General features: G+C 51.2%; 1 protein-coding gene across 1 annotated transcript; it reads right to left on the bottom strand.

Annotated features, from left to right (window-relative positions):
- Positions 1 to 6,246: 6,246 nt before the first annotated feature.
- On the bottom strand, positions 6,247 to 23,871 carry LOC144099574 (thiol S-methyltransferase TMT1B-like). The gene is made up of 3 exons (XM_077632994.1): positions 23,365 to 23,871; positions 9,832 to 9,981; positions 6,247 to 8,397 (listed from the first exon to the last, which is right to left on the bottom strand). The coding sequence occupies exons 1-3, from the start codon at positions 23,743 to 23,745 to the stop codon at positions 8,164 to 8,166; spliced, it is 765 nt and encodes a 254-aa protein (XP_077489120.1). The 5' UTR covers positions 23,746 to 23,871; the 3' UTR covers positions 6,247 to 8,163.
- Positions 23,872 to 25,586: the final 1,715 nt, after the last annotated feature.

Below are 25,586 nucleotides of genomic sequence, written 5' to 3'. Positions count from 1 at the left end.
CCCAAAAATTATGACCCACGCATTGCTGCGTCGTCTGCTCTCGTACACGTGATGTGCATAGCAGCGCCTTTCGAAGTCATGTGCCGGAAAACTTGGCCGGTACTGCGATATCCTAAGAAAAGCCAAGCGAGCGAGGGATGACACCGCGAGGCTGCGCAGGGTCCCGTGGCTGCTGATTACGATATCTGCTGCTTGTTGAGCAAACAGTCCATGCATTCGCTAAATGAATGCTTCTAGACAATTGTACAGGATTCAGCCTTTACCGCACGGGTACGTAACTCCCCCAAGAATGCGCCCCTGACGGCGACTGCATCTCGGCGCTACTTTTTTCTACATAGCTACATCTGTATAGAGGCACCAATTGCGCGTTAGTTCGGCATGAATTGCAAGCTGCGTTCTACTTAGGTTAAACAAGCACTTCGCTTGTTTAACCTAAGTAGAACGACCTAAGTAGACCTAAGTAGAACAAGCACTGGGCCCTGCCAAACACTCGAGAGAGAGAGAGAGAGAGAGAGAGAGAGAGAGGGAGAAACTTTATTGTCCAGAGGAAATTGGGGCATGGCCCTGGGTCCCCGCACGACCCCACTTCACTCAAGTGTTTATGTCCCTAAGGTCCATAACACTGGCAGCCCGGCCTGTGGCGATGGTCTGCACGGCCGGGTCCTCTGAGTGCAGCAGGGTCTCCCAGTCCTCCCAGGTCTTGAGGTCCTCTAGGCCGCGCGGGGGAGGGTCTGCCGGGCAGAGGGAGAGGATGTGGAGAGAGGAGGCGAAGGGTTCTGGGCACAAGGTGCAGGCAGGAGTGGGGAAGGAGGGATGATAGAGGGCTAGGGTCAGGGGTGAGGGGAGTGTGTGTGTGTGTGTAGTTTGCGCCAGAGTGTTGCGTGTTTGTTATCTAGGGAGGGGTGGGGCGGGGGGTAGAGCTGGCGCGAGGCTCTGTAGGCCTGCGTCATCTCGCTGAACGAGTGCATTCGCTCCCTAGCGAATCCCCGATCCGAGGCCACCTGAGCCCGGTTTAAAGAACCGCGGGCTAAAAGGTTGGCGGCCTCGTTTCCGGGATTCCCGGAGTACGCAGGCACCCATATAAGCTCTACATGGCGGGGTGGGGGTGCATCGGGCGAGCCCATTATGCTAAAAGCAGGGACGTGGACTCGGTCTCGCGCAAAATTTAGAATTGCAGTTTTTGAGTCTGTTAAAATGTACCGGGCTTCCGTGCGGGTGATGGCAATTGCGATGGCGGCTTCCTCTGCAGCCTCTGGGGCGGTGTCTCGGGGGAGAGGTAGTGTGAGGAGGGCGGATGAAGAGGAGTCCACCACGGCTGCGGTTGCTTCGTCACCCGTGCGGGCGGCGTCCACCCATACGGCGTCCGCCTCGGAGCCGTATACTCGGTGGAGTGCCTTCGCACGGGCTCTGCGGCGTTGCTCATGGTGGGAAGGGTGCATATTTTTTGGCAGTGGCTTGATGACCAGCTCTCGGTGAAGGGATCGAGGAATGGGGAGGAAGGTTGGGTCGTTGGCCGGTATTCTGATTCCGAGGGAGTTCAGGATATACCGGCCTGTGGAGGTTTGTGTGTCTTATGTGTTGGGCCTGTCGATGGGTCTCCACGAGTTCCCCGATCGTGTTGTGGAGGCCCAGGCCTAGTAATCTGTCTGTGGGGGTGTTGAGGGGAAGATGAAGTGCGACTTTGAATGCCTTGCGGATCAAGGCATCCAAAGCATTTATGTCGTGTTTGGATAGTTCTAGGTATGGGGTAGTGTAGAGCACACGGCTGAGGACAAAGGCATGAATGAGGCGACAAAGGTCGCGCTCCTTCATTCCTCTATGATGGCCCGAAACTCTGCGGATGAGATGCGATATCGCGCCTGCAACCTGCTTGAGTTTCTTGAGGGTGGTGGTGTTTTTGCCATCGTTCTGGATATGCAGGCCCAATACGCGGAGGGTGTCAACCTCCGGTACAGGGTCCCTATTCAGTTCGATGGCAATGGGGGAGCGGGGGGAGCGGTGGTTCTTAGGCCGGATGAGGAGCAGTTCGGACTTCTCTGGAGAACAAGACAGTCCGATGTTCTGTACATAATTTTGGGTGAGGGTGGCTGCTTCCTGTAAGGTGTTCTCTATGTCACCGTCACTGCCGTGGGTGGTCCACAGTGTGATGTCGTCGGCATAAAGAGTGTGCTTAAGGTGGGGAATAGTTGCCAATTTTCGGGCGAGGGGGATGAGGGTGATGTTGAAAAGGAAGGGGGAGAGGACGGACCCTTGAGGGGTTCCGATACTCTGAAGCGTGTAGGAGGGGGAAGAGAGAGGGCCAAAATGTATCTCAGCCGTGCGGTCAGTGAGGAATGCTTGAATGTAGGTGTACGTGCGCGCACCCACATTCAATAGAGATAGGGCAGTCATGATCGCCTGATGTTCGATGCGATCAAAAGCTTTGGAGAGATCCAAAGCTAAGACTGCCTTGGTGTGACCAGGCAGAAGCGGGTCGAAAATGTCATGTGTGAGTTGAAGCATGGCGTCCTGTGCGGACAGATGGGGGCGGAATCACACCATGCTATGCGGGTATAGATGGTTGTCCGCCATGTGCGCTGTGAGCCTCGCTAACACAACATGCTCGAAGAGCTTTCCGAGGCATGAGGTTAGCGAAATGGGGCGAAGGTTTTGAAGTGTAAGTGTTTTGTTTGGTTTGGGTGTGAATATTACCTTCGCATGGCGCCAGGACTGCGGGAGGATACCCTCCCTCCAGCACTGGTTGAAGTATTGCGTAATCTGGGTGATCGATTGGTCGTCCAGATTACGCAGCATGGAGTTTGTGATTTGGTCTGCACCAGGTGCGGAGTTGGTTCGGAGAGTCAGGAGGGCCGCTCTGACTTCCGTCTCAGTGATGTCTGTGTCGAGTGTTGGATTGGCTGGTCCTGTGTAGGCGGGTAGAAGTGTGGGGGCACCAGGAGAGGTGTATGTATTCTGAAGTGTGTTTATGAGGGCCTCGGGATCGTCAATATGTTGGTGTATGAGGCGTGTCACGTGGTGTTGTGTTGATGATTTGGTGTTTGTGGGGTCGATGAGGTGTCGGAGGAGTTGCCATGCGCGTTTGCTGGACAGGTTTCCGGCGATGCTGTCACATATCTGTCCCCAGTTGGACCGGCAGAGCTCCTCCGAGTGTTGTTGGATTTGTGTCTGCAGCGTGGCCAGCCGCTTTTTAAGTGTCTTGTTGTATTTATTGCCTTTCCAGCGTTTCAGGAGGCTCTGATAAGCCTCCCAGAGGTGGGCTAGGCGTGTGTCCAGGGTAGGGGTTTCGATGGTTGTTTCAATGTGTTGCGTGTTGTGGTGAACGTCATGCTTGAGTGATTGCACCCAGGCGTCGATGTCTGTGATGGGAGTGTCTGAGTGGGTGGTGCGTGCAGCGGAAAGTCGACACGTCCGCATTAAACGGCTAGATTCGGCAATGGCCTTTTCTGTTCCTCGCGGAATACCACGCCTTATTGTTTGCTTAATATGTAGGTTACGTTTAAACGTCGCCTCCACGCGCAAGTACATGCACTTAATTCGTCAAGCGGACTCCCGGACTGTTCAACATGTGGCGTGCAAGAGACTATAGAACATGTGTCCAGCATATGCACGTGAGACTCATGCTTGCATCTGTTTTGAAGTCTATTGACACAAAGCCCCTCTCGGAGGATTTGATCCTCGGAGCTTGGCCAGATAGTTCGAAACTCTACAGGCAACGCGAGCGCTCTCACGCTTATGAAAAGCCACGGGCCTTGACTCACGTTCCTAATGTTAGAAAGTGTGCCTTGTCTTTTTTTTTGCCTTTTTTCATCTGCCTCCTCCCATCACCATTATCTCCCATCGTGACCCTCATTTTTCTCCTCTTCCCGTTCTCCAGTGCAGAGTAGCAGGCCATATATTTATTTTTTTTCCGGCCAACCTCTCTACCTTTCCCGTCAATAAACCATCTCGCTCTCCTCTCCAATCTCTGCCTACCTAAGAGTTGATGCACTGAGGGCACATTTTTGACATCTATCGAGTTTCCTCTCGCCATCTTGCCAGCGTTCCTATTACCAGGCCGCGCACATCGTTTAGAAACACCACTGATGCACATCGCGCCATTCAGCCGTCCCACTTTAAACCTGCCTCTAGACCGTCCTTTCCACTTTCCAGCCTGCACAAACCATGTGTGCTTTCTTCAATTCCCGTTACCAGGAAAAAATTCATTTATCGCCGATAAAACTAAAACAAGTCAATCTTGAATATTTCCACGAGCACCATACAAACTGGGTGCACGCCTACACCGACGGCTCAGTGAACCCCATCAGTTCTTTGGGTTCCGCAGTCATCCCCGCAAGGACTACGGAGTTAAGAAAGCTCACCAGACTTCGACGCATGCAGAACTCACGGCCCCTCGTGCACATCAATAAGCAGCGCCCTCAGCAGTGGTCTATTTTCACCGCTTCTAAAGCAGCCCTCCAAGGGTCCAAGGCGTACAGGCTGCCCTTCGCCGTGGAGCCCATGAACAACTTGTCGCGGAAATTCGGCAACTACATCACTCTGCCATTAAAAAGGGCACAATATTACCTACCAACGCCTACCAGGACACAGCGGCATAGCAGGCAACCACCGCGCGGACGAGGTCGCGTAAACTGCTTACCACGACGGCTAGTGTTGGTCGATCCCCATTTCGAGAGCAGACGCCGCGGGCAGACATCACGCACTTACGCTCGAGATCACGCTTGCCGCGTGTAATTCAGGTCAATTTCCGTCACGTTTAAAATCCCTGGGCCCTGATCTGAAGCTCCGGCTTCTATCCGGGCTACCACGACGTGAACCAACTTTGCTGTGTTGCCTGTGGCTTGGTGTACCTTTCACCAACAATCACTCCTTCTTAATCGGTATGGCTGACTGTCCTGCATGTGCCATCTGCGGGCATGACGAGACTATAGCCCACATTCTTTGTGACCGCCCTGCCTACAGTGCCGAAAAGCAGTCTCTCCACCGTGCGCTGGAGCGTCCAGATGGATGCCCGCTGACGGAAATGAATCTCGGTCACTGGCCGCGGCGATCGCCAGCGGTGAAGGCCTCCAAGGCACTGCTTCGCTTCTTGAGAACGTCTGGCCTGCACAACAGGCTGTGATTTTACCGAACTCTTGTTGACTTTGAACACTGTTCATTTTCCTGCTACTCTCTTTTCTTCATATTTATATCGCGTCACCCCTTTCCCCCGTGCAGGGTAGCAAATCAGTTTAATCTTCAGGTTAACCTGCCTGCTTTTCCTTTTCCTCCTCCCACTCTCAGTCTGGAAGGTGGTCCCAAACCAAACATCACGCACAGTATTTTTTCCGTTTGTTACAGCTGAGTCTTCGCAAGGTGGAGAGTCAGGTTGTGCCTCACACTGATATGTGAGGGTAGGACAGACGTTTACTAAACTACTTTTTCGTCAGGTTCCGAGGATTTTAGTTCGGCATGCTCCCTTCATGAAAAGAGAAGGAGAAGTTTAAAATGATTTCACTGCCCGCTATAAAGCGGAAAGAAGTTCAGTCGATCCCTTTTTCTGGACGGGCCGCTCAGTCCAGCGCTCTGTTGGCAGCCACAATCCGTTCGATCGGCCGTCTTGGTCGGTCGGCTGAGTGCCGAACTGGGCAGCTTCCAAGTAGAGGAGGTGCTGTGGGATATGGGGTGTTGGGCGCCGGATGGAGCCGGGCAGTACCATACTGAATGCTGAAGTGTGGAAAGGGGTGTTGATATCCTAGGCACCTACCGAGGCATCGGGATGGAAAGAATAGGTGTTTGCGAAAGAGGTTACAGTAGGTGTGCGTTTTAAATGTTCCACGCCATGGCTTCGGCCTTGGTTAGTGTGGCGTGCGGGGGACGCAGTGTTCTTCTCTGTGTACACCAGAGTTAAATTTTGTGCGTCCAGACGTAAAAAGCCGCGCTGCTGCAGGTATTGCGTTGGATGGATGGGGCCGCCGCTGTCTAGAGCGTTTTTTTGCTCCTCGGTCCGTATGAACAGAATGCTCACTACTGTAACATATGCGGCGACTTCTAGCTCTGACAGCTGGAACACACTGCAACTGCTCAAACTCGATATCTATGCGAATCTATTCGAAGTAGTTTATTCCAGCCACACGACAGAAATATGCTCAGTGATATAAAAGCACTTCAACTAAGAAAAACAGGAGAAAAGTATGTGCCTAGAGAAAAAAAAAGGATTCACGAATACAGTGCACTGGAGTGAAAACAGAAAACCATCCCTGAGAGCAATTGAGAATGCAAAAACCTTTATTGCAGTACATTCCTGTGGATGCTCAGGTCGTCTCTGCAAGAATAAGAGCAAGCAACAAAATGACACAGTAACGCACAGGATAAGCAGTTTTTAGGACACGCTATAGAGATTAGCACTGCACAGACCACACATTAGAGGAATATCACCGGGCAGGCTATTAGTGTACGTCCGCCCCCGGGGGGGGGGGGGGGGGGGGGGACGATGACACAGCAAAAGTGCAGTCTCTTCCATATTAACAGGCTCTCCACCCTCGCGCTTAATGGCCGAAGGTCACATAAGCAAACTTTTGCGGCGACAGCCACTCTTTCATATTGCACCCTATGTGGCTGTACTGTCTGACACCACTGAATGCTCATGTTGGCACAATCCACAATCGTTTCTGTCCACCCTCGAGTCACGTCTCCACAGCAGAATATCGCGAATTTGTTTACAAATGACAGCAAGGTAAATGTTCAACATCTTCAACATCTATCCCTGACTTATACACAAAAGCAGGCGCCTCACAATACGGGAAATAAAAGTACAGGATTCACGCTAAAAACACTAAATGAAATTCTTCATCTACAAACCACGTGCTTTCATAACAAAACTGCGAGCCAGCAAGGCCAAGTGGTGCAGCTCATTAATACGCGTTCCTTCTGGAAATCCAAATTCTTACTACTTACTTGTTATATGGGGAGTGAGGATGCTGCCTAAACGACCGTCACGGAGAGCACTCTGCGATGGTTTATTCTCTAGCAAAGAGTACTTTTTTCCCGCGAGAGAGAGAGCTTCATTTTGTAAAATTAAATGTCGTTTCCGGCATCTTCAGTTGTCGGGTCCCTAGTCCAGGGCTCCGGTAGTCAATGCTGCCCGGCTCGCGAGGCGCCGCAGGCGTTACATGCTCGTGCCAGCATTTGATCTTATTTTGATCTTACATGGGTGCTTGGCAGGAGGTGTACGCGGTTACATAATCAGACTTGTGAGGTCTTGTACATCAGCAGGGGACGTGAAAATTGCTTGAGCACTAGATCGATTGCTTTATAGAAGAAGCAATTCAACCTCCTTAGCAGCAGCTTGCCAAGTGGACGAGAAAAATAGTGTTTATTTTTCTTGTTGAATTCACTGCCTAGTGGACATGTCCCACGACTACATATATGTTGTCTGTAATAGAAAAACTTCAGTCCGTTCTCAACGAATAATCGTTGGCAAAAATAAGGGACCACCCCTCAGATTTCCACCTGTGTAAATCTGCGTGGGTGCGCCACCTGATAAGGCACTTCTGGTGTCGATGCCGGGCCTCCGCGCCGGTCTCGACGGTCATGTGGCGCCCCGCAGCAGAGTGGCACGGATGGCAGTTTGGAAGGGCGGTTTCTTAGATCTGCTCACGATAGTACGTCCTCTCAATTTCTCTTCCTCTATCCCCATGGACAGCCCTGGTGTCATCTTCAGGGACCACCAAATAGGTCGCCTTTCTACTTTGAATGCAACCTTATTCTTAAATGTTCCTTGTGTATATTTGTGACAAGCTGTTCACGGAGGCTTGACTACTAACAGTAGGAGGAGGAGGAAAGGCAGGGAGGTTAACCGAAAGAGCAATATTGCTCTTCTCATAAAGTTCGTGTTGGGTAAGCCATTTACACTATGGAAATTAACTTGTCACAGCAAAAAAAAAAATGTTCACATTACCAACTTTACAGAATGAATGGCAAGAGGATTCTATCTCTACAGAACCGAATCATAAAATATTGAGGTATGCTTTGTTTCAACCTGTAAATCCTTAGAAAATTTCCCATATTTTCGACGTGCACAACCTCAGAACAGCCTAAACGCGACGGCCAAAGAGAAAGCCGCTACGTCGCGTTCCACGGCTGGTACAGGGTCTTGGGCTTCCGGCGAAGGCGTGCCATGTGCGGCTACGCCACGGCGTAGCCGTACACATGGCGGGTGAGGATGATGGGCATCTCCACATGTGTCTCCTTCATGTGCACCTCTGCGAAGCCGGCGCTCCTGATGATGTCGCCTGAGTCTCGGTTCAGGCAGCAGCCACAGCAGACGATCCTCCACACAGGAGTAAGCAGGCTCTGCAGGAGCCGGCCCAGGCTTCCCTTGGGCTGCGCCACGTGTTCCATGAATACCAGGCGGCCGCCCTGTGGGGAAGAACGGAATGGAGAGTGCTCCATCTGACGGTTCTGATACCCTCTGTATGTAGTAGGTCCTCATCATCACCAGCCTGACTATGTCCTCTGCAGGGCAAAGGCGTCTGCCATGTCTCTCCAATCAACTCTGTGCTGTACCAGCTGCGGTCACCCTCTCCCCGCAAACTGGTTAATCTCATCCCGCCACCAAAATTTCTGCCGCCCTGTGCTACGCTTCACTTCTCTTGGAATTCACTCCATTACCCTGAAGTACCAGCGGTTATCTTGCCTTCGCATTACATGCCCTGCCCAAACCCATTTCTTCCTCTTGATTTCTACTAGAAGGAAACAATCCCGCTTTTGTTCCCTCACCCACTCTGCCCGCTTCCGGTCTCTTAACGTTACACGTACCTATCATGTTTCTTTCCATAGCTCGCCGCACTGTCCTTAACTTGAGCTGAATCGCGCTTTACACAGCTCTATTTCCTTGTCGCAGGGGCATGTCGTTGCACTAACTTTGTCGGAAGAGCACTTAGAGAGGAGCCAGGAGGTCCTCTGCTGATCCGCCCTTGTAAATAGAGGCGCGTAATGAATCCATGCGAGCACACAGAACGCATAGCCGCGAAGCACCCCTACACATACTGAAACTGAGCTGGCCGCCTGTTGCGCCGCCAATCAGGTTTTCTTCGACTTCTGACATTCAGGTTGTCTTTTTTTCGCCTTCCTCGAGTCATAAAAGAGCACTAGCGGTTGAATAACAAAACTTATACTTCAATATCGATCAAACCCGTAACCTTGATGCACGTTTGTAAGCCTCAGAGATTCGCAACCTCTTTTCTCCTACCTCGTCATCACGCTTGTGCATGCGAGATGGACCTCTCGCTGCGATACCCGTACACTTTTGTTTGTGCCATTTTCTACTTTATAAGAGCTTTGTTGTAAGTAAGAGCGGCTTTTTTGTGGTTAGCAGCTGGCATTCCATTGATACAAGCCAACTTCAGTTTCTCCTCAGCGGCCCTTTGATTTCAACGTATAATTTTCATGCGTGCCGATTGTTGGCAGGCATGCCTCCAGAAAGCGCTACACCCACGTCCCGCCCGCTGCAAGTCATGCTGAGCGCGGCGGTACGCTCTCCTCGCACGTTGGATGCATGCTGACAAACGTATCCCTGTTTCAAGAAACGCCGAACAATTTCTGCCTCGAATTGACTGCACATAATTAACCAAGCAATAATCACTCGCCTAAAACCGTTAGGCAAAAAGCACGTTTGAGAAGACATTCTTTGACATCAACGTGTATCGACTGAGAAGTACGATAAAAGGTTATCTTTGCAGACCTAGTCATATATTTCGGATTTCGCACTTTTTTCAAAGCGGAAACCAAAGTGAGAAAACGACTTATGGTGTTGTTCAGTGCCACGCAAGGGGTGCAGGCCGCTTCAAATACCTTCACGAGCACTCGGCGGCACTCCTGCAGCACCTTTTCGGCGCAGTTGACGGAGCAGAGCAGGTGCGTAACGAGGACCACGTCGAAGTGGTCGTCGGGAACCTGGTGCATATCTTCACCGTAGCCGGGCACCCAGCGCTCCATCTCCACCTGCAGTGGGTGAGGCGGGTGAATGAAAATACCTCACTAGCAGCCTCCAGAGCAGCACTGACCACAGTTAAAAAATAGCATTATTCTAAATGGCGCTTTACTCGAGTTCTAGGAACATGTAGTGGCAAAGCTGATCATCATCATAAGACACATTACGCCAGACCTAAAGTTGGGCTAGTTTGGTTTTACATGACGACAAGTGAGCACAAAGGACGGGACAAGAAGACGAACGACACGAGCGCGCGTGTCCGGTCCCGTCCTTTGCGCTCATTCATAGCCACATTACATCCACTGCAGGGCAACCCCCCCCCCCCCCCCTCGATACGCCAGTCAATTCTCCAATTCTCTTACCTTACAAACCGCATGACCCTCTCCCGCATTCGGCTGCACATCCTTCTCTTGCACGCTCCAACTGCGCAACAATACTTTGGCACGTACGGACCGATATTGTTAGCCGTGGAACGTGCAAGGACTGCAGGTGCGTGCCAGCCGACAGGCACAACTTAAGTATCCGAGTGATCCATTCGTCCAAATGTAAAAAGCTTTCGATCTGAAGGGAACGGAGGGCCTATGGACGGCCCTACCCTCCTCCCATCTGTGAAAATATTACGCATATTACAGCACACTAACGGCCGTGAATAGAGGTTGTTGCACGCATATAGTTTCATCCACGTCACAGGTCGCAGATAGCAGTTTTAGATTAGGGACCCCAAGAATTGATGCCTCGAAGAAATTTGGGGCGTTGTAATCCGCATGAGCGGAACACAAGCAACACCTCGCGCATCGAGTTTGCGTTACGGCCGAACGCTATTCTTCCGAAATAGCATCTAGTAGTAGTAGTATTAGTAGTAGTAGTAGTAGTAGTAGTAGTAGTAGTAGTAGTAGTAGTAGTAGCAGTAGTAGTAGTAGTAGTAGTGTTTGGTCAAAAATAAAGAAATATAAAATTCAAAAGGAAGGAAAAGGTTTTTGCTAGGCCCGGAATCTGCCATCACTACGGAGGCGTCTGAGCTGGAGCAGCGGAAATAAAGGATAGCAGGCAGAATAGAGAAATGATATAAAATAGGTGAGGGGACAGTAAGAAAGGATAGGGGGAGAGGCAACATGCACAAATACACTATTTGCACAATAATACATATATACAGGTTGCACGCCTGTTGAGTCCAAAAAAGAAGAGAAAGCACACGCGCACAACACTATGTACACTGCCCCAACCGCGCTTTGAGTGTGAGAAAACATGGCGGCGTTTGTCGAAGAGCGGACCGCTCGCTTCACAACCAGTCCGTCGATGCCGATTTACTCTTTCTCACTAAATTTCTCACGTTCGTGGAAATGAAATGCGCGCACAGCTTTTTCTTTGCCTTCAGATATCTGCACCACAGAATTCAGGCGACAAAGCATCGCAAATTGTGGGAATGTTTCTGCACTTGAAGAGCTCCTAGCCTTGGCGAGTAGGCGTCGTTTGGTCGCCGTGGGGATGGAACATCAGAAAGCGTTGAATGTTCAAAGAGGGCAATGCTTCTGACGCAGAAAAGAAAATCACAAAGGAATGCATTTAAATTAATGCGTTGCAAAACATGTCGCAAAACATGTCGGCAGCCCTTCCGTCGTTTGAGGAGGATTTAGGAGTAACAGTCGTGGACGTCGAAATTGTGGAAAAATGCGCCCCCAAGCCGGATGAAGGTTTGCACTCGATTAAAATGTGATTAATTAGCCATAATTAATCAACAATAAGGCGTTGGCTGATGTGGCGTAATTATAGGCGAATAAAAAACCATGGACGTCGATGTTGTGGGACGACGTCAAAAAAGCCTTGGACGTCGAAAGAGTATAACACGAAAAAAAAGAGGTCAAGAAATAGCACAGCATGTTAAAAAGTGTTAATTGATGTAAAAGTAAAGAAGAAAATGATGTGATCTGTAACGTTTTTCTTTTTATTTGTGCTGGCTATTCATTTATGCAGACGAAAACAAAATTACAAATGAAATTAATTTTCAAAACTTGATATTAAGAGTTCCTCTGTTTGCTAGAAATGGCGCCGCAGGTCCGAAACAAAATACAAAAAAGGTTGGAGGCATTGCTCGTTAGCTGTGTTTTTTGGGGGTTTATTAATCCCACCGAGCTAGCTATTTAGGCGTTTTTCTCATGTTCTTTCTGATGTTCTATGCAAGTAACTAAAACCGCGTAAAACAAGATAAAGCAGCATGCACAATTTCGGCTCTGACAATGCACTCGCTTGAGGGCGCACGCGGTAGGGCGAGCGCCGAGGCCAGTTTTTCTGGCGCGACAATGTGTTGCTGTTCAGCAAAGCGAGACAAGCAATTAAAAACAAAAGAATCCGAGGCTGCCTGCGTTGTTTGGTGGCTGTAGGATGAACTCGCCCCTACCAATTCCACTCGCGTTCGAGCCGCGGCTAGGCACACAGCACACGTCCGTCTACTGGCGAAACATAGGCAGGCCGCAGGATGTCCTCCCGTGCGCCCAGAAACGGGCAGAAGATAGGGGTAAGGAACTTATTTTGGGCGGCGCGTGCGGCAGAAGCTAAGACATTGCGTTTGCGTCACGCTTGAAGCGTGTGTCCAAACACATTTCCAACTATAGCGATAGCCCCAACTCGGCTGGTGGTTGCCATTCTTATCGGAAACACGCAGACGATGGCGAAGCACTGGCTCATCTCAGTCTGAAAAGGCTTTAAAAAGTATCATTTCAATATATAGAATATGCAGCCACTCGTATGAGTTCAGCATTCTTTTACCCGACCCCTCCATCTGCTTCACTGGGTCTCGATCCTCCTCTTCTCCATCTGTGTTCCCAAGCTGGGCTCTGGCGCCGATCACGTGGGGTGTTCGCCCTTCCTCTCAGAGTCCGTGACTTCCGCTCTCCCGGCTCTCTTTGCCTTGAGACAAGTGGGCGGTCACGGAGTACGAGGGTAGAGGTTTTAGCTCACGGTACCCACTTCCAGCGCAAAAATAACTTCGCGGGTCTGGCGTGTCGTAGAGCAGCCGTAGATTTTTAGAGCCGTCGAAGACAGCGAATCGTAGCCGAAGAGTTGAAACTGCTGAAGAAAGAAACAGCCACCGAACAATGAACAAAGAAGGAAAGGTGATACAATCGGTACAAGCTTTCCCCTGGCCTGGCGCTTAGTCTCGCTCGGGGGAGATACTTGCAAAACAGGCTTTAAGCCCGCCTTATGAAATGAAAATACCTTAAGCCGTGGCGCTCTTTGGAAATAGCTACTCTTGCGGCATTAAAATGATAATCATCATTATGAACAAAAATCCCATTTACCGCGTGGCTGTCGAGCAAACAGCAAAGTGCTTGTGTGAGACGCAAAAGATAGCCGGTCGGCTTCTGTCGTGCGTTCCATCCTCTGTGCTCCAGAGTTTTTCCAGGGTTGCACAAAGTTAGACAGCAATACACAACAATTAGACCGCTCTCCTGGCCCAACCAACCGCTTACAGCGTCCGTCCCTCGAAGACTGTTCCTTTGTTATTTCTATGGACAGGAGGAGGAGGTAATCTTTATAAAAGAAGAGGTCTTAGGCGCGGGTTTGGGGTGGTGTTTCCCACCCCGCGGTGTGCTCCTCTTCGAGGCAGGACGCCAGGCGGCCGACCGACGATGTCGTTCGGCGACCTCTTCGGCCCGCTTCGTGGCTCGGAGTTGAACCTCCGGGTCCGAACTGAGCAGCGCGCCCTCCCACTGCGACTGGGCAAAGAGTTGCAGTCTTCGATGGCTTGTCTTGATTACATGAGTATAGCATGTGTGGTGTGTCCTTTTGGTGTCCGCAGAGAGGACAGACCGGGCATTACAGCTCTGGGAACGATCTGGAGTAAATGTACGGATCAAAGAATGTGTCCGTTCAGAGCTGCCGCCAAATGATTTGTCGTGTTTTACTTAGATCTATGAGGTTCTGGGAACATTGGTCTGTCTTTCTTGAATTGGGTTGTAATTACTTTGTACGATGACACTCGCTCCTTGGCCCGCCTGAGCTGGGGGTAGCGCACATCCCGCTTAACTACAAATCCTCGGCCAAATTGGTACGCCGCCTCATGTCCAGGATGGTCGGAATGGGCGTGGCCCAGATCAGTGTGATCTGGCGGGTATTGGAGATTTTTCGCAGCAATTCGATAGCTGCACAGTTAGTCCTTCCTTTGGAAAATTTCCGAATTGCGGTTTTAGAGTCGCTTATGATGTATTTGGCAGTTGTAGAGGTAATGGCTAAAGGAATGACAACTTCTTCGGCCCCCTTTGGGAATTTCGTTTTCCCAATCGTCGCCGATGCTATAGGGGAGAACCTCGGTGGTCGACGCCTGCCAGGGAAAAAGCTACTTTGTCCGTATGTTCTGCCACGTCCACGTGCACCCTGTCTTCTTGAACTGAAAATCATTTGTGAAGTTTTTGAGCCCCAGCCTTTCTTCTGTCTTTATCGTATGGTGTGGATGCATGTTCTTGTACAGAGGACGTACTATTAAGTGTTCGTGCCCGTGTCTTGGAAGTGGCAAGGTGTGTGTACCGATTCCTTCATATTGTATTGCTGCTTTCTTTTTTTAGGACTACACGGTCCGTTTCGCTGCATGATGGTCTTTCGTATTTTGCGGTGACGCATGCTTGCACCATTTCCGCTAATGTATTATAAATGCCCAACTGTAATAGTTCTTCATTCGACGTATGACGGGAGACGCTGAGTGCAATCTTGTTGGACTGTCTAATTTGAGTATCTGGTTCGTCTCTTTCTCTGACCGTGAGTGTGACGTATGGTATAGAGTAGATAACTCTGCTAAGAACGAAGACCTTTATTAATTTCCTGTCTCGGCTTCATTAACTCCTCCTCGCCTATTCGTGATGCATCTGATGAGGAGCGAGATTTGGTTGACATTGTTCCTCAGTTTATCTGCCAAGATGTCATTTTTAAATTGCCCGCGAATATCGATGTCATAATCACGACATGACTTATTTCATGAACAGCACAAGTCCCTGTTAACTCAACATCATGTTAAGTAACGCACAATGCGCCACTTCTCGTGCTGAAGCGAACGCTTTATCGTGCAGTGGTCGATGCTGCTAGCCGGCGTGACTCCACTTTGTACCTATAGGCGACTGAACAATGGCCCTCTCCACCCTGAAGAGCGGTGACATTGGTTATCAAGGCGCGCCACTCCGAGCCGGGCACCGCGGAGAGATCTCGCGCGCCGGTGCGGCCGTCCATCGGAATCGCCTCCGTAATCGAGCCCACGGCGGCGAAGCTTCGAAGAGCGATCACACCTTCGAAGCTATCTGGCTGCGGTTTTCTGAACGACCAACACCGTCGACGAGCTTGAAAGTACTCAAGCAATACCACAAATACAAAATGCAATCGAAACGGCACCTGCGAAGACAACCATAACGCCGTTGCCTTTCCTATTGCGTACATTTGTAGATGCAGCGGACATCATGACTACGTGATGCAAACAAGGACCTGAGAAAAACGCAGGTCTGCAACATTAAATTATATCAGTTCGAAGAGTGCGCGCAGTGAGCGGCAAACAGAGGCCGCGACTGACTTCGGCGCTGCCAGGAGAGGAAACTGATTCGTTCAGTCAAGGTCAGTGCGCACGCTCTGCACGAACAAGGGAGGGGTGACACCGCGTTGACGCGTCGGCGATGGAGCTGCTGCACCTTCAAAGTTGGGGCACCAGTAGCGAGCACCGGCATAAAAATAGTTGTGTCATCAGCGGGCGTTGTTACCCTTCTACAACAGTCCACTGAAATAAATTCACAGAATTTCCACGTGAGCAACACGCATTGAATAGTAAAAGGACACACTAAAAAGCACAGCAAATGAAAAATACGTTCATACACTGCGGTACTTTGTTCTAAATCACAATATTCGTCGTTAATAGTGCCGCGAATATTTGCAGTGTGTTCGTTTTTCAGATCTGCCGCCACATCACTTTATCGCTTTGTTTTGCTACGCAAGACGCGACTAGATTTATCTCGATTGATCTCATCCAGGCAGAGCTGATTCTACGTTGTTCCGGAATGTTGTAGTAACTTTGCGCTCTTTATCTCGAAAGTTCGCTCTCAGCTTTAAATTGAGCACGGCCGACAGCGGCCGGCATTCTGTTCGTCGACCGCCGAGCACGCTTGTCGCTTCGCCGCCGCCGAGTGATTCAGTCCATTTTGGGTGCAAGTCAGCCCAATAAACAGTTCTTTTAGAAGACCCTTTCGTCCGTCTTCATCGCTGCTTCGACTGCTGTCACCACTACGTGACATCTGGTGGAGGTGAGGGGTAGCTTCCATGTTCCGGAAGCTTCCTTCATGTCGTGAAGCCAGCCCTGAGTGCTTCGCACCCGAGGACGAGCCAGCAGCTCAGCGAGCCAGCCGACGTCTCCAGGAAGAGGAGACTGAGTTCGGGAAACTGCCGGACCGCACAAGACAGCGAAAAGACGCGGCTACGAGCACCGCAACCTCGCCGAAGATGTCGACACCGATCATACTGCAGCAGCCGCGGGTGCCGCCAACTTTCAATGGATCCCTAGGCGAAGACCCTGAAGAATGGTTGGATCAATTTGAGCGCGTGGCGTCATTCAACAAGTGGGATGATGCGGCGAAAATTGGACACGTGTTCTTCTCATTGGATGGCTCCGCACGCACATGGTACGAAAACTACGAGTCGTCCCTTACGACATGGGAGCTATTCAAGGGAGAACTATTGAAAGTATTCACCAGTGTCGTGAGGAAAGAAAGAGCCGAACGACTCCTCGAGTCCAGGATCCAGCTTCCGAATGAGCCCGTCCGTTGTTACGTCGAGGAGATGAAGCGCCTATTTCGCCGCGCCGACCCCGGGATGACCGAGGAAAAGAAAGTTCAGTTTTTAATGCGCGGCGTAAAAGAACAACTCTTTGCAAGCATCGTCCGCCAGCCGCCAAAAACAGTCGAGGAATTCATGCAAGAAGCCTGCACGATTGAGAAGACAATCGACGTCCGAGCTCGGCAGTACAACCGCCCTTCCTCTGCCTGTGCCATCCGTTCGGACACGCCGGCCACAACCAGCGACAGCTTGCGGGAAGTTATCCGCGAAATCGTCCGAGAGGAGCTACGCCGATTACTGCCATCCTCCCCACAGCCACAAGCAGCGACTCTCGTGGACGTGGTACGAGAACAAGTGCAACAGGCACTTGACACCCCGACGGCCACAGAACCCCAGGCCATGACCTACGCCGCTGCAGTAAGGACTGCCCAGCCCCAACGACAACCCCCACGTCCTCCCCGAGATGAGCCACTTGATGAGCCACTTGTTCCAAAAGGCCGCCTCCCAGCCCCCGCCCGCCCAGCCTATGACCGACGCTCAAGCCCCAGGAAATGCGACGCCTGGAGGACTTCCGACAACCGGCCGTTGTGCTTCCATTGCGGTGAGGCCGGCCATATTCTTGGTCACTGCCCGTACCGACGTATCGGCCTTCGAGGATTTGCCGTTAACGCCCCACGACCACGCTTCGGGCAACGTCCGCAGGAAATCGACGAGTACCTGCGTCGAGAAGAGTACACGCCGAACCGCTTCTCGCGCTCACCATCGCCGTCAACCTCGCGCTTTGCGTCGCCACGCCGCAGCTACGCAGCCGCGGTACGAGGACGGTCTCTCAGCCCCCGTAGGGGAAACTGAAGGCAGCAACCTCTGGAGGTGAGGTTGCTCAAGAGCGAAACGCCAAAGATCCTCCACCGACCACGCCCCATGAAGACGCTGCACCCGCGACGCCGCATGAAGAACCGGCACTCGCTGCACCGACGCCGCACACAATGAGAACCCCGACCACGACGCAGGCTGCCTTGAAAACGACGCCGCCACCCAGAAGAGCTTCGACCACACGCCCCGCCCGCGACTCGCATACGCGACGAAGCCGTGACCCGACGCCAAGAGCGACGTGCAATGCAAGAGCCAGGACCTCTGATTTAGAAGTGACTATCGACGGCCGGAAAGTTACAGCTCTAGTCGACACAGGAGCCGATTACTCGGTGATGAATGGAACATTCGCTGCGCAGCTGAGAAAAGCCACAACGGCTTGGGACGGCCCACAAATTCGCACCGCAGGGGGCCACCTCATTACGCCATCAGGACGATGCACAGTGCGAGTGACTGTCAAAGGACATGCCTATCCTGCGACCTTTGTTGTGCTACCGCAATGCTCCCGCGAAGTGATCTTGGGTATAGATTTCCTTAATGAGAATCAGGCGATCATCGACCTGCGATCCAAGCTGATCACGCTTTCGACGGACGAGGCCATCGCTTCGATGAAAACTCGGGAAAATCACGTTACCCTTAGTGTCCTGGAGGAAGAAGTGAGCGTCCCACCCCGATCAAGCGTTATCCTGACTGTAGGCGCCACGAAAGCCATTAACGCTGAAGCCATCATCGAGAGCAACATGCAGTTGCTCCTAGACCGAGGAATCAGCATCGCAAGGGGCATCGCACATTTGCGCAATGGCCAGGCGAAAGTACTGCTGACTAACTTCAGCGAAGAATACCGGCACATTAACAGAGCAACGACGATCGCTTTCTTCGACGAAATATCTGACCTACGAGACTCCTTCGCCCTCTCCGACCCCTCAGCAGAGGATTCGCCTGACCAAGAGAACTCGCCCACTTTCGACATCAACCCAGCCCTGCACCGGAACAGACAAGACCAGATCTGCAATCTGCTTCAAAGCTACAGTGAGTGTTTTTCAACATCGCCGAAGGTGCGACAAACGCCAATTGCCAAGCATCGCATTATAACTGATCAACACGTCCGACCTCTCCGTCAAAGCCCCTACCGTGTGTCACCGCGAGAACGACAAGCCATCCGGGACCAAGTCGAAGAAATGCTTCGCGACGAAGTCATCCAGCCTTCAAACAGCCCATGGGCGGCACCGGTTGTTCTAGTGAGAAAGAAAGACGGCGCACTTCGGTTCTGTGTGGATTACCGCCGCTTGAACAACATAACAAAGAAAGACGCCTACCCCCTCCCCCGCTTCGACGACACACTGGACCGCCTCTGCAACGCCAAATATTTCTCATCGATGGACCTCAAGAGCGGCTACTGGCAAATTGAGGTCGACGAAAGAGATCGCGAGAAGACAGCATTCATCACTCCGGATGGGCTGTTTGAGTTCAAGGTGATGCCACTTGGTCTCTGTTCCGCATCAGCGACGTTTCAGCGAGTAATGGATACAGTGCTGGCAGGCTTGAAGTGGCAAATTTGTCTGGTATATTTAGATGACGTCGTTTTCATCGCCTCGAACTTTGAAGAGCACCTCAAAAGACTTCGAACAGTACTAGACGCAATCAAGTCGTCTGGCCTAACCTTTAAAGCAGAGAAATGCCACTTTGCCTACGAAGAGCTGCTGTTTCTAGGCCACATCGTTAGCAAGGAAGGAGTACGCCCAGACCCGCAGAAAACAGCTGCTTTTGAACAATTTCAACCCCCGGCCGATAAGAAAGCAGTGCGCAGATTTCTCGGACTATGCGCATATTACCGACGATTTGTGAAAACCTTTTCGCGCATCACCGAGCCCCTGACCCAACTGACGAAGGCAGACGTGCCGTTTAAATGGGAAGCGCCGCAAGCAGAAGCCTTCAAGGAACTTCAGCGTCTTTTACAGTCCCCACCGATCCTTGCGCATTTTGATGAAAACGCCGATACTGAAGTTCATACCGACGCAAGCAGCGTGGGACTAGGCCCCGTCCTCGTTCAAAAAAGTGACAGGCTGGAGAAAGTCATCGCATAAGCTAGCCGTTCCCTCTCCAAGGCCGAGGCTAACTATTCGACAACTGAGAAGGAGTGCCTTGCCATCATCTGGGCTACGTCGAATTTCCGCCCCTACCTTTACGGACGACCGTTCAAGGTGGTCAGCGACCACCACGCGCTCTGCTGGCTTGCCAATTTGAAGGACCCCTCTGGCCGACTCGCTCGATGGAGTCTGCTTCTCCAGGAGTTTGACGTCACCGTCGTTTACAAGTCCGGACGCAAGCACTCTGACGCCGATTGCCTCTCACGAGCCCCTGTAGATGCACCGCCGCCGGACGACGATGAGGACGCCTTCCTGGGACCCATCAGCCCCAGCTCTTTTGCTCAGCAGCAACGCTCGGACCCCGACCTAAAAGGCCTCATCGAGTACCTGGAAGGCAAGGTTTCTTCACCCCCCGCTTCATTCAAGCGAGGACTGTCTTCCCTCTGTGTGCAGAATGAGATCTTTGTGAAGAACTTTACAGCAAACAAAACAGCCTACCTCCTTGTTGTACCTACTTGTCTCCGCGAAGAAGTTCTACAGGCTTCACACGACGAGCCGACAGCTGGACATCTCGGGTTTACTCGCACCCTCCGCCGCATTCAAGACAAGTATTACTGGCCCCGACTGTCTGCCGATGTCGCACACTATGTGAAAACCTGCCGAGATTGCCAGCGACGAAAGACTCCTCCCACACGACCACCAGGATTTCTGAGCCCCACTGAACCTCCCTCAAGCCCCTTTAAGCAGATTGGCATGGACTTGCTTGGCCCTTTTCCAACGTCAACATCTGGAAATAAGTGGATCATCATAGCTACCGACTACCTGACCCACTACGCCGAGGCAAAAGCCCTACCGAACGGAACAGCAGCAGAAGTCGCCAAATTTTTCGTGGAGTGCATTCTTCTTCGACACGGCGCCCCCGATGTGCTCATCACGGACAGAGGAACAGCATTCACGGCGGAACTAACGCAAGCCATCCTGCGCTACAGCCAAACCAGCCACCGGAGGACAACTGCATACCATCCGCAGACCAACGGACTGACCGAGCGCCTGAACAAAACCATCGCCGATATGCTCGCTATGTATGTCGATGCCGAACACAAAACCTGGGATGTCATCCTGCCTTACGTCGTATTCGCCTACAACACCGCAGTGCAGGAGACCACCCAGATGACGCCTTTTAGGCTCGTCCATGGCAGGGAGGCCACGACCACGCTAGACGCCATGCTGCCCAACGTTACAGAAGAAGAGAACGTCGACGTTGCCGCCTACCTTCAACGCGCAGAAGAAGCTCGAAGGCTTGCCCGATTACGGATCAAAGATCAGCAGCGGTCCGACGCCAGACGCTACAGCCTACGAAGACGCAATACGGAATACAAGCCAGGTGACCAAGTCTGGGTGTGGACGCCCATTCGCCGCCGTGGATTGAGTGAAAAGCTTTTGCGCCGCTATTTCGGCCCGTACAAGGTTCTTCGTCGGCTGGGTGAACTGGATTATGAAGTCATCCCTGACGCAATGACTGCATCCCAGCGACGCCGCGTACGACCAGGAGTTGTCCATGTAGTTCGTCTGAAGCCGTATTATGCGCGCTAAAGGCCGCTGCATTTCCATGCTCTATTGTCGCAAGATCCGTTTTTTTTCCTTACTAGTCGCATTATTTGTTTTAATGCATCGGGTCGATGCTTCTTTGAGAGGGGAGTAATGCCGCGAATATTTGCAGTGTGTTCGTTTTTCAAATCTTCCGCCACATCACTTTATCGCTTTGTTTGCTACGCAAGACGCGACTAGATTATCTCGATTGATCGCAGCCAGGCAGAGCTGATTCTACGTTGTTCCGGAATGTTCTAGTAACTTTGCGCTCTTTATCTCGAAAGTTCGCTATAAGCTTTAAATTGAGCACGGGCGACAGCGGCCGGCATTCTGTTCGACGACCGCCGAGCACGCTTGTCGCTTCGCCGCCGCCGAGTGATTCAGTCCAATTTGGGTGCAAGTCAGCCCAATAAACAGTTTTCTTTTAGAAGACCCTTTCGTCCGTCTTCATCGCTGCTTCGACTGCCGTCACCACTACGTGACAATAGCGATGCATGATGATATCTGAAAAATACTGACATATTGGGATTTTATGAGGTCAGAAACAAGTTGTATTAGATAAGCTAGATTATCAAGAACTAACTTCCATGTTAACCGGTTTAATGTAGCAGGCACACCGTGCCCTACGACGCAAGCAATACTGAACGGCGTCCGGATCTAACGTGCACCCAGATATGTACACTAGACCTCAATGTTTCAACTCATTTGAAATGCGGCCACCACGACCGAGACAGAACGAATGCAACTTCCAAAACTCTTCATCGATAGCCAAGATCCAGTGAACATGCAGCCGCGGCGCACGCCGAGAAAAACCCGGAGCAGACAGTGAAAAACAGGCCCTCCCTGCGTGCAAGCAGTGTTAAGATTAAACAGCAGTGGCTGGTAAAGCTCTTATCACCGATAAAAAAGCAATGCCAGCCCTAGGACAATGAAAATTCCCACGCTAGACGAATACCGCGGGCGCAGCTAGCTGTAGCAGCCGCTTGCAGCAGCCGTGTCGGGCTGAAGTAACTCCAGCGTAAGGAAATTTTCTCACGCTTTCGCCAGAGACTGTTCCCGGCAGACAAAAACACGGCATGAGGTGCAGTACGTGCCTGACCGTTCGGCTTGTTCCTCGCGGCTGGTGGACTCCCCTAATACTTTGGCGGGCCCTCTGCGATCGCGGACAGCGTCGCTGCGCCGTGCTTTTCCTTTAGTGATACCTTTGTTGTAAAAGTAAGAAGTAGATGCTAGATCAGCCATCTTATCCGTCAACATCTTTGTCGCCGTGTTTTCAGTCGAGACCGCTCTCATTCGACAGGGAACCGACTCGAGACCGCCAGCCCGTTGACACTACTCTACAGCAAGGCTCCAGCTGGCAACAGTTACACCACCGAGACATTACTAAGTAGTGTTCTGCAATACAGATATCACGCCGTGGTGGCATCTCCAAACGTGTTTCGCCGTGGCAACCACCAGACATCAGACGTAAGAAGTGCGCAGAAGGGGTTCCATCCTGCGTGCTTCTTCAGCATGGTGTCTTGTGCTGGCGCACCGAAGTACTTCTTTTAAAAATGATAACCAACTGAGCTTCAGCCCTTCTACGTATGAGCCCGCAAACATATAGGCGCTTTTTTACGGATGTCAAACGCCGGAGCCAGGGGGCACAAGCTGCACACCAAATACTACATCAGGGCAAGCGTTCTCCTCTTTGCAGCTTCGAAAATCAGCAGTTGGTAACAAAATCCAAAGCTCCTGTCACATATCACTTGAAAGGGAGGACGAACAATTAATAGCATTTTTACTTTGATCAGCAAACGTCACAAGACTGGTGCTTGGGGAAATAAACGCCTATCACTGCGCGTCATAGCCAATCAGCAAAATAGCAGACGACACAAGCAGCGAAGCCTTTAGAAGCGAGTTCTCAGAGAGTGGATCTTGAAAATGACTGATCCTCGTTCCCACAGTCGAAAGTACTGAAAAGGAATGGGCCACAAGAGGGCACATAGCATGGATTACATTTTGTTTCACAATCCCAACGGAGAGAGAAGAGAAACGATGACCACCGACCTTCGGGTACTTCTTCAGAGTGTCCAAAAACGCACTCTGGAACTCGGTGTTGGGGTCCACGTTCCAGTACTTGACCTTGCGGCGCATCATGGCAAAGTTAGCCCCGTAACCGGCGCCCACCTCGAGCACTCGCACCGCTCCGTCGGCGCGCAGTTGGGGGTCGCGAGACTCGATGTCGTCCAGCGCGGTCATCATGTCTCGCCGGGCGCCTTCGAAGGAGTCCCGCCACAGCCATCCCGCCAACACGAGCACGCGCACAAAGAGCCACTGGCGCGCGCGGGAGCACGGAATGAGTATCGGCAGCAGCAGGAAACCCACACCGCAGATGAGCGACACCACGACGTCGTCGAAGGCGCGGCGAAACAAGCTTCTTGGCGCCATCGCGGCGGACCGGTTGTACAAAAGTTCTCTCACTCAAACGCACGTGAGCCTTCTTGGACGCGTACGATAGCGTTGTCACGACGACGACGACAAAGGGGCGCACGCCGAGCGCAGTCGCACTCACTCCGCCACACTCAGAAGGGGCGACGCCGGCGAAACGCGCCAAGATCGGCGACCGTGTGCAGAGGAGGCGAAGCCAGACGTCAACGGAATGCAGTAGGCGTCCAACTCGATAAGGAGTGCCCGCTAAGTGCATCGGAGTTTCGGCTGTGTCTCAGGATTATGCTGAGCTGCTGGGTGATTTGAAGAGGATGCGTCTTGGAAAATTCAGCGCTACAGAGGGACGAGTACAAAGGAAGAAGAAACACAGACGAGCGCCGTCTCACAGCTGAACCTTTATCATGAAGGCCACAGAATATAACGAAGAGAGCTGTGAGCGCTCGTCTGTTTATCATCCTACTTTCAAATCGTCCCTCGGTTGCGATGAATGTTCCAACATGTGTCGGCTCTGTTTCCCTTGGAGTTCCGTTCAAACTAAGCGTTGTTTGGCACTGGCGTAACGAGCGTGAGTGCTTCTCGGTTATCTCAAAGATTATTTCGCAACGAGGAGATAAACGTTTCGGATTCATAGGGGCGTTAACGAGGTTGAAAGAAGCATTGCAACCTCTCCACTCGACAGACAGACCAACTTCTGCACTCACGGCGTCCGTTTCTGGCGACGCGGACAGGCCCTGAGAAATAAATGCGCCCTCGGATTCAGCGTTGTACTCGTGAGCGTAGAAGAGCTGGCGCGGCAGCTTTAGCAACTGAGCGCGAAGCCTAGGGGAAGACAATTAAAGAACAGTGAATCTTTTAGCCGCAAATGTAATTCAAAACCTATAATCGCGATATTAAGTGAAAAATCAGGAGTTTTAAGTGGGACCCGACCATTCTAAACCGTTCGCCACTCTGTAAGTCTGGAAATACAAACATAATGCAACATCATTTTTATGCATGCGATTGCGCATGTTCCGATGGATCATTTCTGAAAGTTACAGAGAAGTTGAAGGTGCCTTTTTTCGTAAATAGTTTTCAAAATTTCGTTACGCACGCGTTGTGCTCGTAATTGAGTGGATTTTCAAAGATGAATGAATGCTTTCAGGCATTCCAAAATGAATATGGGTATTACTAGCAGAATACACAATGATACCTAAAAGTTTAAGGCCTCTCGGTTTCAAATTTGCGGATGTTACTACTCTATACACTGAACATTTTTTTTTTTCAAAATGTGTCCTGTTTTCCTTTTTTTTTACTGGACACCCATCCTAGGAGACAAAATTATACCCACTGCCTCGCTAGACTGTACGAGGTGTGCCGAAAAAAAATTCCTGGACAGCTAGGTACAAATATTGTTTTTTTTTAATGTAGCGGCCCAAAGTTTAGGATCCGTGAATTCCGGAAAACTGGCCCGTCCATAAAATTGGCTCTGTGAGTTTTTTTTCGGAAAGGGAATTTTCTTTGTTTCAGAAAATAAGCTCTAATACGTTTTTCCGTGTGCACTTCAATGATTACTTTTTTTTGCGTTGGAATACAAAATATATCGATTGGACACGCGCGTTCGATGTCTCGTGGACAGACCCAGACTCGAACTTGCGAGGACATTTTTTTCAGGCTAGTTGGTGCATTACCGGGATTGGCTTAGAGCGCAGAAGGACAGCACAGACGCACTAGCGCTCTGTCCTGTCAACTTCGCTCTTTGCTGTGCTCTCCTTCAGTGCCTAAATCCACTTTAAGAAAGAACTTCCAAACGTTTCCTCAATAGCCGGACACCACCGAACAGCCTCAGCGCGTGCGAAAAAAAT

The sequence above is a fragment of the Amblyomma americanum genome, chromosome 7 (genome assembly GCF_052857255.1).
Source record: "Amblyomma americanum isolate KBUSLIRL-KWMA chromosome 7, ASM5285725v1, whole genome shotgun sequence".
Lineage (NCBI taxonomy): Eukaryota > Metazoa > Arthropoda > Arachnida > Ixodida > Ixodidae > Amblyomma > Amblyomma americanum.
The sequence above is the reverse complement of the archived record's forward strand: the minus strand, read 5'-3'. Positions and strand labels throughout refer to the sequence as shown.